The sequence below is a fragment of the Chlamydotis macqueenii genome, chromosome 10 (genome assembly GCF_036417535.1).
Source record: "Chlamydotis macqueenii isolate bChlMac1 chromosome 10, bChlMac1.mat, whole genome shotgun sequence".
Taxonomy (NCBI): domain Eukaryota; kingdom Metazoa; phylum Chordata; class Aves; order Otidiformes; family Otididae; genus Chlamydotis; species Chlamydotis macqueenii.
This window is the reverse complement of record NC_141565.1, coordinates 4,098,609-4,112,363: the sequence shown is the minus strand read 5'-3', so window position 1 is coordinate 4,112,363 and position 13,755 is coordinate 4,098,609. Positions and strand designations below refer to the sequence as shown.

Genomic DNA, 13,755 nt, shown 5'->3' with positions numbered 1-13,755 from the left:
GCTTTTCTCCTCTGGCTTTTTCTCTCCGTGTTAGTTATCAAAGATAACTGCAGCTCACTCCCACTCAGCACTGGCCAGAGTCAGCTTTTAGCCCTGAAGTATAGACTGTCTGGTGCTGTCGTGTTACGGAGGTTTTCTAGTGGCAAGTCATTTGGTAGGGGAAAAAGCTTAGATTCCATAAACCTGAAGTGTAACTATGACATTTTGTCTGCCTTATCTTGGTCAGGGAATCTGAATTTTAGTACTTTTTTGGTAGTGCTTTAAATAGAATGTAGTCCTTTTTGGTGGAAGGGTCCAAATGGAGATGCTGAGTGACTAAGGTAACTACAGAAAACAGCTGTTCCTCTCTATGTGCTGTGGTGCCCAGTTGTTTTTATCCACATCTTATCTGAATAAGTTGAAGTACGTCAGTGGGAGTAAATATCTTGAGGAATAGCTATTTAAACTGACTAATCTGAGGCAGGGCTGTGTGTTGCCTTGTCTCCTAAAGCTGCAGATTCCTTAATGCTTTGTCAAAAATTTATTTAAATATAAAAGTCTGTTTACCAAGTATAATGCTATTTTCAGCAAGATTTTATTGAGAGAAAGATCCTTAGGTGACTTCTGTGGTGGAAGACATTATCTTAATAGGCTTAAGGAGAAAGGCTTAATTTACTTAGGACATCTACTAAAAGCTTTTATCTGAACTATTAAAGGCTAAGGATGTTTTTAGAATTTGTGTACTTTGAAAATATCAAAGGTTTTTTTTTGATTGTTACTAAATTTGATAGAAATTGTAAAAATGACAAAAATCAGTGTGGTTTGGGGTTTTTTTTGAGGTTAAATATTTGGAAATCTGCTGCTTTTGTGCCAGTGTTATATATTTACTTGTTGGATGTTTAGAATTAGCAGGTTTTAGTGATTATAAGTAGAGGTATGTAGCTACTGCTTGTAACTGGTGTCTCCTTAATATTTTGTAATGCTGTGCTGATCCTGTAAGCAGTTGGTATCTAAGTGGGTCTTCCCAAAGGCCTTTGACAAAAAAATGATAGGGTGTTTTTCTCTTTGTTTGTTTGATACTGTGTTCTACCAGATTTACCAGTGCTATAAGCTAAGGGAGTATTTCCCCAGTTATACTTGATAACTGGAAGTGCAGAGTGTCTGGGAACAGACATTATGTATTTCATTTCAAGTTGAGTGAAATAACCATCTAAAAATGCCTGGTTTTATTCCCCCGTCGCCTTAATTTCTCAGATGAGGTAGCTTGGGGAATCAGAGAATTGTGCTGTTCAGAAATACTCTGTTCTTAAATGCTAATGCAACCATATTCTTTCCTGTCTTTCTTCAGCGCTGTGTGGTGCTGCGTTTTTTGAAGTTTCCCCCAAACCAGAATAAGGTAAGATTCAATATGTACTGTTGATAAAAGCCCCCAGGTAAGCTAATAACTCATCTGAAGAGAAATGAGAAACCTGTGAAAGAACTGTGACTGACAGGAGTAAGAATAAGGGGATGTTTTGAAATGTGCCTGTGTCTCAGGAGTTTTGGCAACAGGAGGATTGCATAACTAAGATTACGTGACTGCTGATGTCAAGAGCTTTGTGTGGGACAGACTGTAAGACTGCTATGTGTAGAAGGGATGGCTTTCTGGAAGGGTAGCTGTGGTTAGTGTTGCATATCAGCACAGGAGAGTGCGAAGATGCTGAGGAAGAAATGAAAGTTTGACTCTTGCTAGGTGAGACAGAAGAGGAACAGCACAGGGCTGGAGTCATGATAAAGTTTGCTATTGACTACCTATTCTGTAGCTAAAAGCCGTGGAGTTTGGACAAAAATATGAAATACAGAACAGCCTTTGTCAGTGAGTGATTTTAGTGTGCTGTCTGTTGCAAAAAGAACATGGTGGGACACAGTCTACCAGTTTCTTGGACCATGGCAGGAGGTTTTTCTGCTGAAGAAGGAATTGAAGCGATTTACCTTGGATTTGCTTTAACAGGGATAAAAAATGATCAAGAATCAAAGGTGGAGGGTAAAAATGAAGTGTCAACACAGTGCTCCAAGGAAAAAAAAAAACAAAGAGAGCACAAGAGGCAGGAGGGTCAAATTCTGACATTTCCTCAGCCTTGTGAGTAGTCTTTAGGGTGTGTTACCTGAGAGATACAGGGAATGGCTTGGAGTACAGCAGCTTCTCAGCCACGGCTTCCTAAGGTTCAGTGACAGACTGTTCTGATGGGAAAGAAATATAAAAAGCATTACAGCTACACTGAGAGCTGGGGGTGACTGCTTAATTTTAGGAAAAAAAGCAAGGATAAACGTGAAGTAAATGTATAGGAAGGGCATTCTGCTTTAAATCAGGAAGATGAATGCGAAATGCATTCAATCGAACAAGGTACAAAAGTTTCTAAAGTAGATCAGAGGAAGGTAAAACCCATGAACACAGTGTATGTATGAGTTATTTGTTGGCCTTTCTGCTACTATTTTACTTGGAAAAAAGGTCTAGTAAGTTTTTGGTCTGCTTATAGTGGCAGGATTTAAAAATGTATCCTGTGTAGTACTCCAAGATAATAATGTTTAGAGTTTTTCTGAGAAGAGGGAAGAACCCAGTGGATTGGAAGAAAGGAAAACAGTGCCTGTCTCAATTTTTAATATAGCAAGGGAGAATTAGACCACCAGTTTAAGTAAAAAGTCAGTCTATTGCCATATATTTAAGAAAACAAAAACTTGAGTACGAGCTTTTTTTTCTTTTTCTTTTTTTTTAGTCCAAAGAGAGTTGTTGCATAGGAATTCCTTTTTAAAAAATTGACCAAGTATGATGAAGTGGCAAAGGAAGCCAGGAAGTGACTTTTCAGTTACCCACCACAGTGTTGAAGTTGATACTACTTCTGTGGACTGCTTTGGCATGCATATAGTTTCTTGGATTGACTTAGTGAAACATATGAAAAAAAAACTTCTGGGTGACCTTCTGTTAGTGAACGCTGCTCAGGTTCTTGAATGTTTTTTTTTTTTTTTTTTCCCTGCATAATCAGTCAGTAAAATCGCTCAGAATCCTACCAAGCACAGAGATAGACCGCAGTAGGTATTCCTGTGGGCTGTAGCTGATGAAGCACCAAGAGTTTGCTTTTTAGAAACTGTTAGCAAAACTTCCATTCAGAGTTGCCCCAGACACACATCTCTTCTTACTATTGTGACAGCAAAAATGCTATTTGTGGATGAGTGCAACGGCGGAGCATACCTCTGAAAGTGTGTTAAACAGCGTTCACGCTATAGATACTGTAACTGTTGATGTTTTAAGTTGCTGGGGGAGTTCCCCTCTGCAAAGCAACTTCTTCCCCTGCCTGGAACAAATGAAACGTGAGGAAAGATGGATACAGTGTGTTTGCAGTCTTCTCAGGATGGGAGCACAGGGGTGGGCAGGAGGGATTTCCCCCGTGGTGGGGGTCTCCTCTGCCTTCTGTTGAGAGAAGTGAAGGAGCTTGTGCTGCCAGCGGTCGTCTCTGGTGGGCCTCGGTGTGCTCAGCACTGGTGATGGGGGCACTGGCCTTCCTGGGCAGCGCAGCTTGAGCAACACTGCTGTAAAATTATATTTTTGCATACCCACATGGGTGGCCTGCTCACACATCTTATTGCCTATTAATTACTTTTTCTTATATACACTTCTTTAGACCAAATGACTGTAATTGAGAAAGTTATTCAGGCATCATAGTGTGTGTTTTGTTCTAAAATGTAAGTAGTGGAAGATTGCCTGTTGTGCAGAGACTCCAAGCTTATTTTGGCTCTCTTAAAAGGACTGAGGGAGAGCTGTTCTGAGAAACAACTCCACATATGATATGCCAAGCATTTTAAACAGTAAGTGCTGTCCTGGCCTTTAGAGAGTGATGCAAATCCTGTCTTAAGTGCTTTGGAAAAATTGTACTTTTCCTACTTGCTCGAAAGGACTGGGATTTTTGGTTAGTTCTTTGCACATGGAAGTTACAGTATGTACTACTGTATGTTACTGAAAGAAGTGTTTAGTAACGTGTGTTACTGCAGTGACTTGTCTTTCTGTAAAGTATTATTGCATATTGCAGTATGGTGTATGGCTGCTTCAGTCTGGAAAAGGAATCCTGCTAGAGGAAGAACATTAAACTTAGTATGTTGTCTTAGCAGGCCTGTGTTACAGTAACAAACTCATCTGTCCTACACAACATGTGTAAGTTTGTTAGGTAAAAAACCCTTCTGGGTAGAAAAAAAGAAATCTACCTGTTACGATGGTATTATAAAACAAAGTTAGTAATATTGCTTGGTTAGTGACAATCTCCTCTTACCTGTAAACATTTTTAATTTGCTTTGGGTGTGGTCTTTCCTCCTTTCTCTAGACTTTGTGAGTGTTGTCCTGGCATTTTATTTTCTCTTACTCTGCTTTTTTTTTTTTTTTTTTCTTTTTTCCTTTGATTGTTTTTGTTTTTTTTTTTTTCTTCTCTCCTGCTCATGGTGTTTTCCTCTCTGAATTTCTGACTTGGACATGAGTGTTGCATTTTCTCTTGCTCCACTGTTACTCAATCCCAAGAGTAAATCTGTATGTTTCAGTGCTTTATAGTGTACAGTGGTAGGCAAAGTAGTGTTTTTCCACAAAAACTTTGTGTTACAAAAAGACACAGGAGCTTGGAGATTGTCAGTCATAGCAATTAAATACTGTGCAGAGAACCAGAGTATGCTGGAGTGCTGGGAATGGGATAACATTCTTGTAAACCTTCTCTGCTACTACTTTAATGAGCAGAAGCCTGTCAAAGTCAGACTGCGGTAATGCTGCTGTCCTGCTTCCAGTATTCATTTAGCTTCATTTTTATCTAACTTGGCATTTTTGTCTTGCAGAAGAACTCTTTGTGTTTCCTTATAGACACCTAACATAAAATTAACAGGAGATGACAATTATAGTAAGATTTTTCATTGTCTGGGGCAGGATTTGGCAAATTCTGTACCTGTTCATGCAGAGGTTTGCAATGTCTTTGCAGCCATTCTCTTCCAGATCTCCAGGTGAAGTGTTTTATAACATTCAAAGCCTCTCCTGCACTTCACCTCTTGGTAAGCAGGTGTGCTGTGCATTTCTTTTGACTATTACAGTTCTTTGAGCTATTTTAAGAATAATGGTCAAAGTCAGAGTAGATCTTGAGTAATTTCCCCTCTTCCACCTTTTTCATTTTTTTTTGTTCTGCTTCCACTGAAACTTAAGAAGAATCATTATCTCTTATGACTGTTTTCCTGGTTAACCCGGCCTTTCAGGCAGCAGTAGGGAAATGAACGTAGCACACATCTCATGTGTCTGTTTTAATTTCAACATGCACTGACCTACCAAACTGTAGAGCAATTAAGCTACTTTGCTAAATTATTGACTAGTATGTGTATGTATTCTTGAGTGTTTTTATTGTTATTTTGTAGCTAAATTACCATGTTTCTGTCTTCCAGACTTCAGAGGAAATACTACATCATCTGCAAAACATTGTAGACTTTGGAAAACATGTCATGAAGCAGTTCTTTGGGGAGAACTATGTTCACCATGGGGTAAATGTTTTATTCTTAAAATAAATGGCTTATGTACTGTAAACACCCCATTGTTTTGGGGAGCACCGACTGCCAGCAAAAAGCATTAGTAGGGTTTGCAGATGTTGTCAAGCAAGATACACACACAAGAAGCATTTGCATCAGAACAAGGATCCTGCTCTGTGCTGATGAGGCAATTGGGCTGTCCTCTGTGGGTCAAGCTGTTTCAGGCTACTCATGAGAAGAGTGGTCATTTCTTTGCCCTGTGTAAGGTGAGGGGTGTGCAATAGAGAGATTTTTAGGCTAACTGCAAAACAAGAGGAGAAATCTGGTTCATGTGAATTGTCTAGGTTTCTGTGCAGTCAGAGGTAACGTTTTTTTCTTGCCACTCACTCTGTTCCTCAGAGCAGCCAGTTAAGTGAATATCAGAAACCCAAGTGGGAAAGTTACACCTTTCCCACAATTCTGCTGTGGAAGGGTGGGATGGGATGAAATGGGACTCTTTCATTTGTGAAAAGGACAAAATGATGCACATTAAACGTGCACTGAAAATGCTCTTTCTCATGCATTTATTCAAATCAGGGTTTGGGTCTCATAGTAGAGTAAGTATTGCATGTGATTTCAGGTACAAGTCTTCATTTAGATGGTCAATCAGAGGGACAAGCTGCTGACTGTATAGTTTAGTATATTGTTGTTGATATCCCCTGAATCGTGGTATTCCATTTTAAGACTTACAAACTGGATATTAATTTTTATGTTGAAATACATTTTTCCTTTTTTTTTTTTAATAGGAAATTATTCAACTGCCTTTAGACTTCGTAAAACAGCTCTGTTTAAAAATTCAGCCAGAGAGGCCAGGTAAGTGCCAGGGACAGCATTAAAAAGAGGGCTTTCCTCAAGCTGTGAAGCCTTTTGCTTTATTATAAAGTAAAAAGGCATCATACCTTAGAATATGAGGAAACTTTTGTTAATATCTACACAATAACAAGTTGAAAATTGGTTGTGAATGTCTTCTAGAATGAAAAGCTGCATCTGATATTAGTTTCAGCAAATTAGGGCCCTCTGTAAGCCTGTGTGTGTTAAAACTTGAACAAGCTTTCACCTTGCAGTGAAGTCCTTTACAAAGGTCAGTGAGGGAGGTGGAACATGCATCCTGAAATAATCATTTCGGTTCCATTCATTTCTTCTCCTGGACGGTGCAGCAGAGATTTGGAAGAAAGATAGTTTCAGAAACTCCTCGCTAAATTGACTTGTTTTCAATGTTAGTATTTCCCTTGGGCTAAGCATCTCACGTCCTGTAAGTCATAGCACTCGAGCAGTGTGCGACTCAACATTCTAGCTTCTCACGTCTCTTTCTCCTCATAGCTGGGCATGTTTCATTGCAGGCGGTTGCAGTGTTAGAGGCTGTGCTGCCTTTAAAGTTCACTGGGCATCTCTGGGATACCGGGCTGTGCCTGATTTCTCCCAGCTCTTACATTGTGCTCTGGGTCCCTATCCAGCAGTGAACTGCAAGTACGCTTCTTGGATAGGGTGGGGATTGGAGGGGACAAACGTGTGAGGTAAGGATGCGCAGATTTAATCTTATGAAAGCTTTTGGAAGCATTACAGAATTGGGTGTCGTCAGTCAGCAACACTTGGGCACATTGTTCTTTATGTACGGGTAACAGTACAGTAAGGTGTAAGCTCTGAAATGGGCAGAGATGTGTCTCATGGTATGTTCATCCTGTGTTCTCAAACAGTTCTTGAGAATGGCCAGAAACTGCTGCTTTAGCAAAGTTGCTTGAAGAAAAATACAGTATTAAATCAAAGTAATGTAGCCATTACTTTGATGCCTTTGATTCAGGAAAGAAAAATGTAATTGTGAGCACAGGACACTCTCTATGGCTGATATGTCCTCACTTTTTTGAGAAACAATTCCACAGTGTATGAAACCAGCCAGAACAGGAAATAGCGTCTAACAAAAGTTACAAAATTGGTGATACTCTGATAGAAGTAAGTACTAGAATTTAGTTTTATTTCTTAAAGTTAAATTTTGTGTGTCCAGATCCTCGGGATTTCTTTAGAGGAAGACATGCAGCTGTGAGGAGCTGTCCAAGTGATATTCCTTACTTTACAACAGCAAATCTCACTGTTCATTTTTAACAGGATTCTTTTTTTTTTTTTTTTTAATCTAGAAGAAAGAATTTATTTTACATAAGCCTGTCTGCCTTAAGAAGGAACTTCTCATGCCTCAGATTTCTGGGTCGGTCTGATTTGGCAAGTGGCTTTCAGCTGTGAATAGGGATGTAGTTTTGCTTGAGTTTAGAAAAAGAAAACAAACTCCAGCATTTTGTTGGGGAAAGAAGGTTTCTTCTTGCTCATCCTAGTGAAGTACAGCATGTAATTGCAGGCTGATGCCTAATGAAGTTTCCGTTTCTGAGATTTTAAAAATTTTTTTTCTATTGCAATATATTTTTCAGAATGGACATTTTTCTTAGCAATGGAAACTGTAACAGAACGTATGTATTCTGTATGTCTCTCCAGTAATACGGATGTCTGAAAATCTAGAAGTGTATGTTTTTGTTGAATTTGAATTCAGCTCTTCCAGACCTTTCTCTGTCCCAAAGGATGCATGTGAAGGGAGGTTGTTTAAAGGCTTTCTCTACATAATGCCTTTTAATCTTAGTCTGAAACCATTTTGCTACTTCGCTGCTTCTCAGGATTTTTAATCTGGACTATATTAAAAATGCTGTTTTTAAAAGGGTGGTCTTTAGAAGAGGAAATTCTTGTTTAAAGTTGTGAGCTTGTGAGGAAGCTAGCTTTTGTTCCTTCTATGTTCCTTTCCTCTTTATTATTTTGATGTAAACACTGTAATGGCTAAGAAGAGACTGCATACAGATGAATGAGTTGAGCAAAGCCACTTGGAGGTTCTGTTTAGATTTACACTTTCTCCTGAACTTCTGAACAGTTTAGGATATTCCTGCCAGTTTTCACAAATTCCTCTGGACTAGACTGAGGGATTGTAGTTCATGCATTTTTTGTAATCAGACATGAGATCACATATTTGAGTACAGTAATAAGTCTCTTTACCTCTTGTTGGCCAACCGAGTGCACTCATTTGCTGTTTCAGGAAACTCATTGCTGTTTCAGGAAACTGAAAACGTGGTGATAATGGGGAGGGCAGATTTATGCAAGTATGTAATTGCCTAAAGCCTGCTAAACAGTGTCCTGTCTTTCTGTCTGTCCACACCACTACACCTGGTGAACAAGATAACTACAGAGTAAAATAAACATCTACACCTATTTTTCTTGGGTTTGTTCATTTTTTGTTTGTTTTCCCCAGAGTCTCGTTGTGATAAAGACATGGACACTCTTAGTGGTTACGCAATGTGCCTTCCTAATCTTACCAGGCTGCAGACCTATCGTTTTGTGGAACACCGGCCAATCCTCTGCATAGAGATTAAGGTATTGAATAGGAGAAGATCCTTCTAGGGGTTTTGTTTGGATTTTTTCAGAACATAGTGACCAGAGCAGTTTCAAAGGAATGGAGCAGTGAGATAAGGCAGAGCTCACAGCTTTCACTGTGACTTGTAGAATGAAATATCTCCCAGATATCTCCCTCTCTCCCTCTGCCCATTCCTTTTTTTTTTTTTTTTTTAAGCTTGGGAAATTCACAGGTATTACTGGCTTTTTTTGTAGGCCACAGCGGTTTTGTGTGTCCTTATTTCGTAAGTGAGGACTGTCAAGTAATTTGGAATAATATAGAGCTTTTAAGTGTTAAATGAACAGTTAACATTCAATTATTTATTTATTTTTCTTTAACTGGAAAGATTTGTATATTGTGTGCCCATATATTCCTATAAATACATATATTAATATTTTTTGTCTGTTTATTTTAGCCAAAGTGTGGCTTCATTCCTTTTTCCAGCCATGTTTCACAGGAGATAAAGCACAAGGTGTGTCGTTACTGTATGCATCAGCACCTAAAGGTAATTTTTTTTTTTCCAGTCATCCTGCTTTCCTTTGACGATACTGTGCTTTATTTGCTATTTCAGTCATGCTTTCCTGTTGAAACTTGCTTAAATCTCTGATATGACTAACGATAGTGGTGGATACACATCTGTGTTGCTGGGCATGAATCTGTTTAGTGAGAAATAGAACTAGTTCTGTGGGAAGCTGAAAGCAAACAAATACAGTATTAGTCTTTGAGGACTAAACACTGTTGATTGGGTAAACTCGATGTCAAATTTCCTTTCAAGTACAGCTCACCAAATGCATGGTGGCATTCTGTAACTTAAAACTTCTATCATTCTGTGGTTAAAACAGCATGTAACACACCTGGAATTCATTTGACTAAATGTTGTAGTTCAGCCCCGATCGGGACCAGACTATGCAGTCTCTCTCTCGCTCCCCCCACCCTCCGAGAGAATAGGAGGAGATATGATATAAGGAAAAACGGCTCGAGGTTTAAGATAAGGACGGGGAGAAATGCTTAAAGTTACCGTTACGGCAAAACAGACTCGACTTGGGGAAAAACACTCATTTATTTCTAAAATTAGCAGGAGAATGAGACAGGGAACAAGATAACCTCCCCCCACCCCTCCCTCTTCCCGGGCTTAACACTATCTATACTACCTCCCCTCCCGAGCAGCAAGGGGGGGGAAAAGGGAATGGGGGTCACGGTCAGTTCATCACACGTTGTTTTACGCCGCTGTGTCATCGTCAGGGGAAGAACTCCTCGCATTCCTCCTCTGCTCCAGCGTGGGGTCCCTCCCATGGGCCACAGTCCTTTGTGAAACTGCTCCGGCGTGGGTCATCTCTTCCACGGGGTGCAGCCCCTCCAGAACGGCTGCCCCAGCGGGGCCTCCACGGGCCACAGCCGCCTTCAGGCACCCGCCTGCCCCGGTGTGGGGTCCTCCCCGGGCTGCAGGTGGATCTCTGCCCCTCTGTGGACCTCCATGGGCTGCAGGGGGACAACCCGCTCCACCATGGTCTTCACCACGAGTTGCAGAGGAATCTTGGCCAGGAGCCGCGTTACTCCTCCCCCTCCTTCTTCACTGACCTTGGCATCTGCAGCCGTTCCTCACAACAGGCTGGCAGACGCCTCTCAGGATCCTTCTTACATCTTGTTCACTTCTCATCCCCTCTCCACTTCTTGCAGCCAGGTTGGGCCAAGTCGGGCCCAGTCGGCTGCCCGGCGGGAGGCCAGAGGGTGAGGCCTGCAAGGCCCATGAGGCTCGCGCCTCCCCCTCTCTGCCCCCCGCTCAGCTGCTTCACATCTCCTTTTTTTTTTTTTTTTTTTTTTTTTTTTTCTGTTTTCCCCTTCTTAAATACGTTATCGCAGAGGCGTTATCACGGAACATTCTGCTAGCACTTGGCTCGGCCTTGGCCAGCAGCGGGTCCGCCCTAGGCTCGGCCGAGTCCACTGAACAAAGGGGAGCGACTTCTAGCAGTTTCCTACAGAAGCTGCCACCTTAGGCCCCCCTCACTAACAAAACCAGAACACTAAGGTCCATGATATGTCTGAAATTGTGTAACTGTGCCTTACTGTAATTTAATGTAACCTTTCTCAGTGCTTTCCGTTTGAGAATGCAGTTTGAGTGACTTGAGGGCTAAATATGACAAGGCAGGCCCCTACTTGTCGTGAATTGTATGTTCAAAGGGTTTTAAATGTCATAGGACTTCTGAAGACAGGTTGTTAGTGTCACACACCTGACTATTAAAATAACAGAGAGTGGTTATTCCAGAAAGTGATTAACAGCAGTGGTGTGGTTATCAACAGGTAGCGAATGGAAAATGGAAGCGACCAAGTAAATATTGCCCACTGGATCTCTTCTCAGGGTAAGGAAGCGTGTGACTTGATTCTATGTTTCTGCCAAAAAGTTTGTGTTACAGATTTCTTTCTCAGATTACTTTGACTTTCACTGTAGTATTAAGGATAATCAATGCCTGCTTGTCTGGTTTTTATAGTGGATATTTCCGGTGCTGTATCCCTCTTCACACCTGTTTCAGGAATCAGAGGTGCTTATTAATGTACCAGTGCCTTTTTGCTACATAACATTAAACCTAAGAGCTGTTTAGTTTACTCGGATTTGAAGTTCTAATTGTGAATAAGCACTGTGTCTTAGCAGTGACTTCAGCGTGAGTAACACGCTTAATGGGTGTGTTCGCTTGAGGTGCCCAATTCGGATTCCATAGAGTCCTCTCGGCATAGGTGTAAACATCTAAAGGCTGTGATAAAACATTCTTGGTTTATTTTGTTTTCCCTAGAAATAAACAGAGAATGCAGTTTGCTTTGAAGAGCTTATTACAGGAGGCACAGAACAACTTGAAAATATTTAAGGTAAAGAATCAAATCTGTCTGCTTGCTTTTTTTTTGCCTTGGCTTTTAAACAATTTAACTGAACAGTCAAGATCCTACTTCAGACCTACCTAATCAGCACCATCACTATTGGACTTCATCAAAGGAAGAAAACGGGAAAATTTTTAGTTAGTTTTCAGGTTAGGACAGGTAAGTAATAATTTCCCAGAACTACTTAGTCTGGAAGAATCGCCAAGGAACAACTAACAGAAAGGGAGTTTTAAAGGTGACCAGAATTTTAAAACTTTGTGCTGCTTCAGGAGGAAGAAGATAGAGAACTTTGCATGTTGCTGCAAATATTTTTAGAAATTACTGATACAGCATTCATACAAGCCAAATGCACGGCATGCCTCACTGAGGAAGTACGAAGTTACCTTTTCTATGGAAGGAATGTAGGAAAAATAAAAAGCAGCAACTGATGGCTTATGCAGATTTTCAGATTAATTCTAGGAAGTAAAATTCTTTACAACTTATTTCCAGTATTAAAGCAACTACTTGAATTACTTAAACCTATTTTTTCTGTTAGTACAGGTGACTATTACACCTTTTCTGTCCCTTTTTATAGCCTTCTGTTTTCCAATTTGTCTTTTAAAAGAAGGTTGTTTGATATGGTGCTTTTTCACTATTGACGTTATTCAGAAAGAAGCGATAAGAAAATGGGCTAAGTATCAGTTCACTGTTATTGTGATTATTTACAGTTTATTAAGTTGGGAAGTAGCACTTCTTGCTCCTAACTCAAAGCTTGTCACTTGTGGTATCTGATTGAACTTGAGGGAAAATTTGTAAGGGATTAGGAATGTGTGTATTTGTATGCAGACTGTTACTCTCATCTTTATCTGTGCTATGTGTCTTAAAATCTGATGCTTTGATTAACTAAATATGAATAACTGGATTTCATGAAGTGCTTGCATCTTTCTTTTTTTTTTTCTTTTTTTTTTTTTTTTCTCCCCTCGTTTGCAGAACGGGGAACTAATTTATGGCTGTAAAGATGACCAGGACTGTGTCTCTGACTGGAATGAACTTGCTCGTCACTTAAAACCTTTCTTTTTCCCTTCCAATGGATTGGTCAGTGGATCACACTGTACAAGGACAATTGTTAAAGAACTAATCCATGTTATAACTATGGCTCTACTAAGTAGTACTGATGCCTGCAGGGCAGGTGATATGAAGACAGTTCCCATTTCACAAGGAAGAAGCTACTGTGAAGCAAGTGCTTTTAATAAGGAGCTAGTAAGAAATGGTAAGAAATACTTTCTTGAGCACTGTCAGTAATTTACTGTTATCACATAACGATTTGGATCTTTGCTTCTGATTTGCTGTTTAATACTGATGCAAGAATGGAAACAGTGGAGTTCTAGTGACATTTTTAAAACATGAATTCTGAGCTACATAACTGTTAGGTAATTGTTTTTAATATGACGTTTAGTGAGCACATCTAGCACTGTACCTACTGACAGGGATAAAAAAGGTAGTAGAAGAAAAATGGAAAGAAAAATAGCCATTTGAGCTGATAACCATCACAGGTATTTCAAATGAGTTAGGAATTTTTATGTTGTATGTGATGGAGTGTGGCTGCTTTGGTTGGTTTGTTACACGGCACCTGTTTCTTGCCTTTCCCTGCTCTTCTGTCAGCTCTTGCCAGCTAGGGTGTAGCTCATTTTCTTTTCTTCTACTACTGCACTCCTGGTAGAGACAGGTATGAATACTGGAGGGAAAAGAAGTGGGAAGTGAGAGCTGGAAAACTGTAAATGATATTAATTCCCCAGTGCATAAGTTTGGGGGTTTTTTAGGTTGTTTTTTTTTTTTTTTAAAAAATCTATTAATTATTCAAGATGCTGCTAGTTATCCTAATTATACAAACAGCATGGTTTTTACTCTGCTTTTGAGGAAGATCTTTTTCACTGCTTGTTCTTTTGTTGCATTGT

The 13,755-nt window shown here is 40.0% G+C and overlaps 1 protein-coding gene and 1 long non-coding RNA gene across 2 annotated transcripts in view; one reads left to right on the top strand and one right to left on the bottom strand.

Annotated features, from left to right (window-relative positions):
• Positions 1 to 13,755, bottom strand: part of LOC147599458 (uncharacterized) — a 352,989-nt gene that overhangs the window by 62,200 nt on the left and 277,034 nt on the right. The gene's annotated exons all lie outside the window — the stretch shown is intronic.
• Positions 1 to 13,755, top strand: part of IPPK (inositol-pentakisphosphate 2-kinase) — a 35,433-nt gene that overhangs the window by 15,106 nt on the left and 6,572 nt on the right. The window contains exons 2-9 of the mRNA XM_086755758.1: positions 1,328 to 1,375; positions 5,416 to 5,511; positions 6,282 to 6,348; positions 8,813 to 8,934; positions 9,369 to 9,458; positions 11,252 to 11,310; positions 11,740 to 11,812; positions 12,791 to 13,070. Coding sequence (XP_086611884.1) covers positions 1,328 to 1,375; positions 5,416 to 5,511; positions 6,282 to 6,348; positions 8,813 to 8,934; positions 9,369 to 9,458; positions 11,252 to 11,310; positions 11,740 to 11,812; positions 12,791 to 13,070 — 835 coding nt within the window. The remainder of the gene's footprint in view (positions 1 to 1,327; positions 1,376 to 5,415; positions 5,512 to 6,281; positions 6,349 to 8,812; positions 8,935 to 9,368; positions 9,459 to 11,251; positions 11,311 to 11,739; positions 11,813 to 12,790; positions 13,071 to 13,755) is intronic.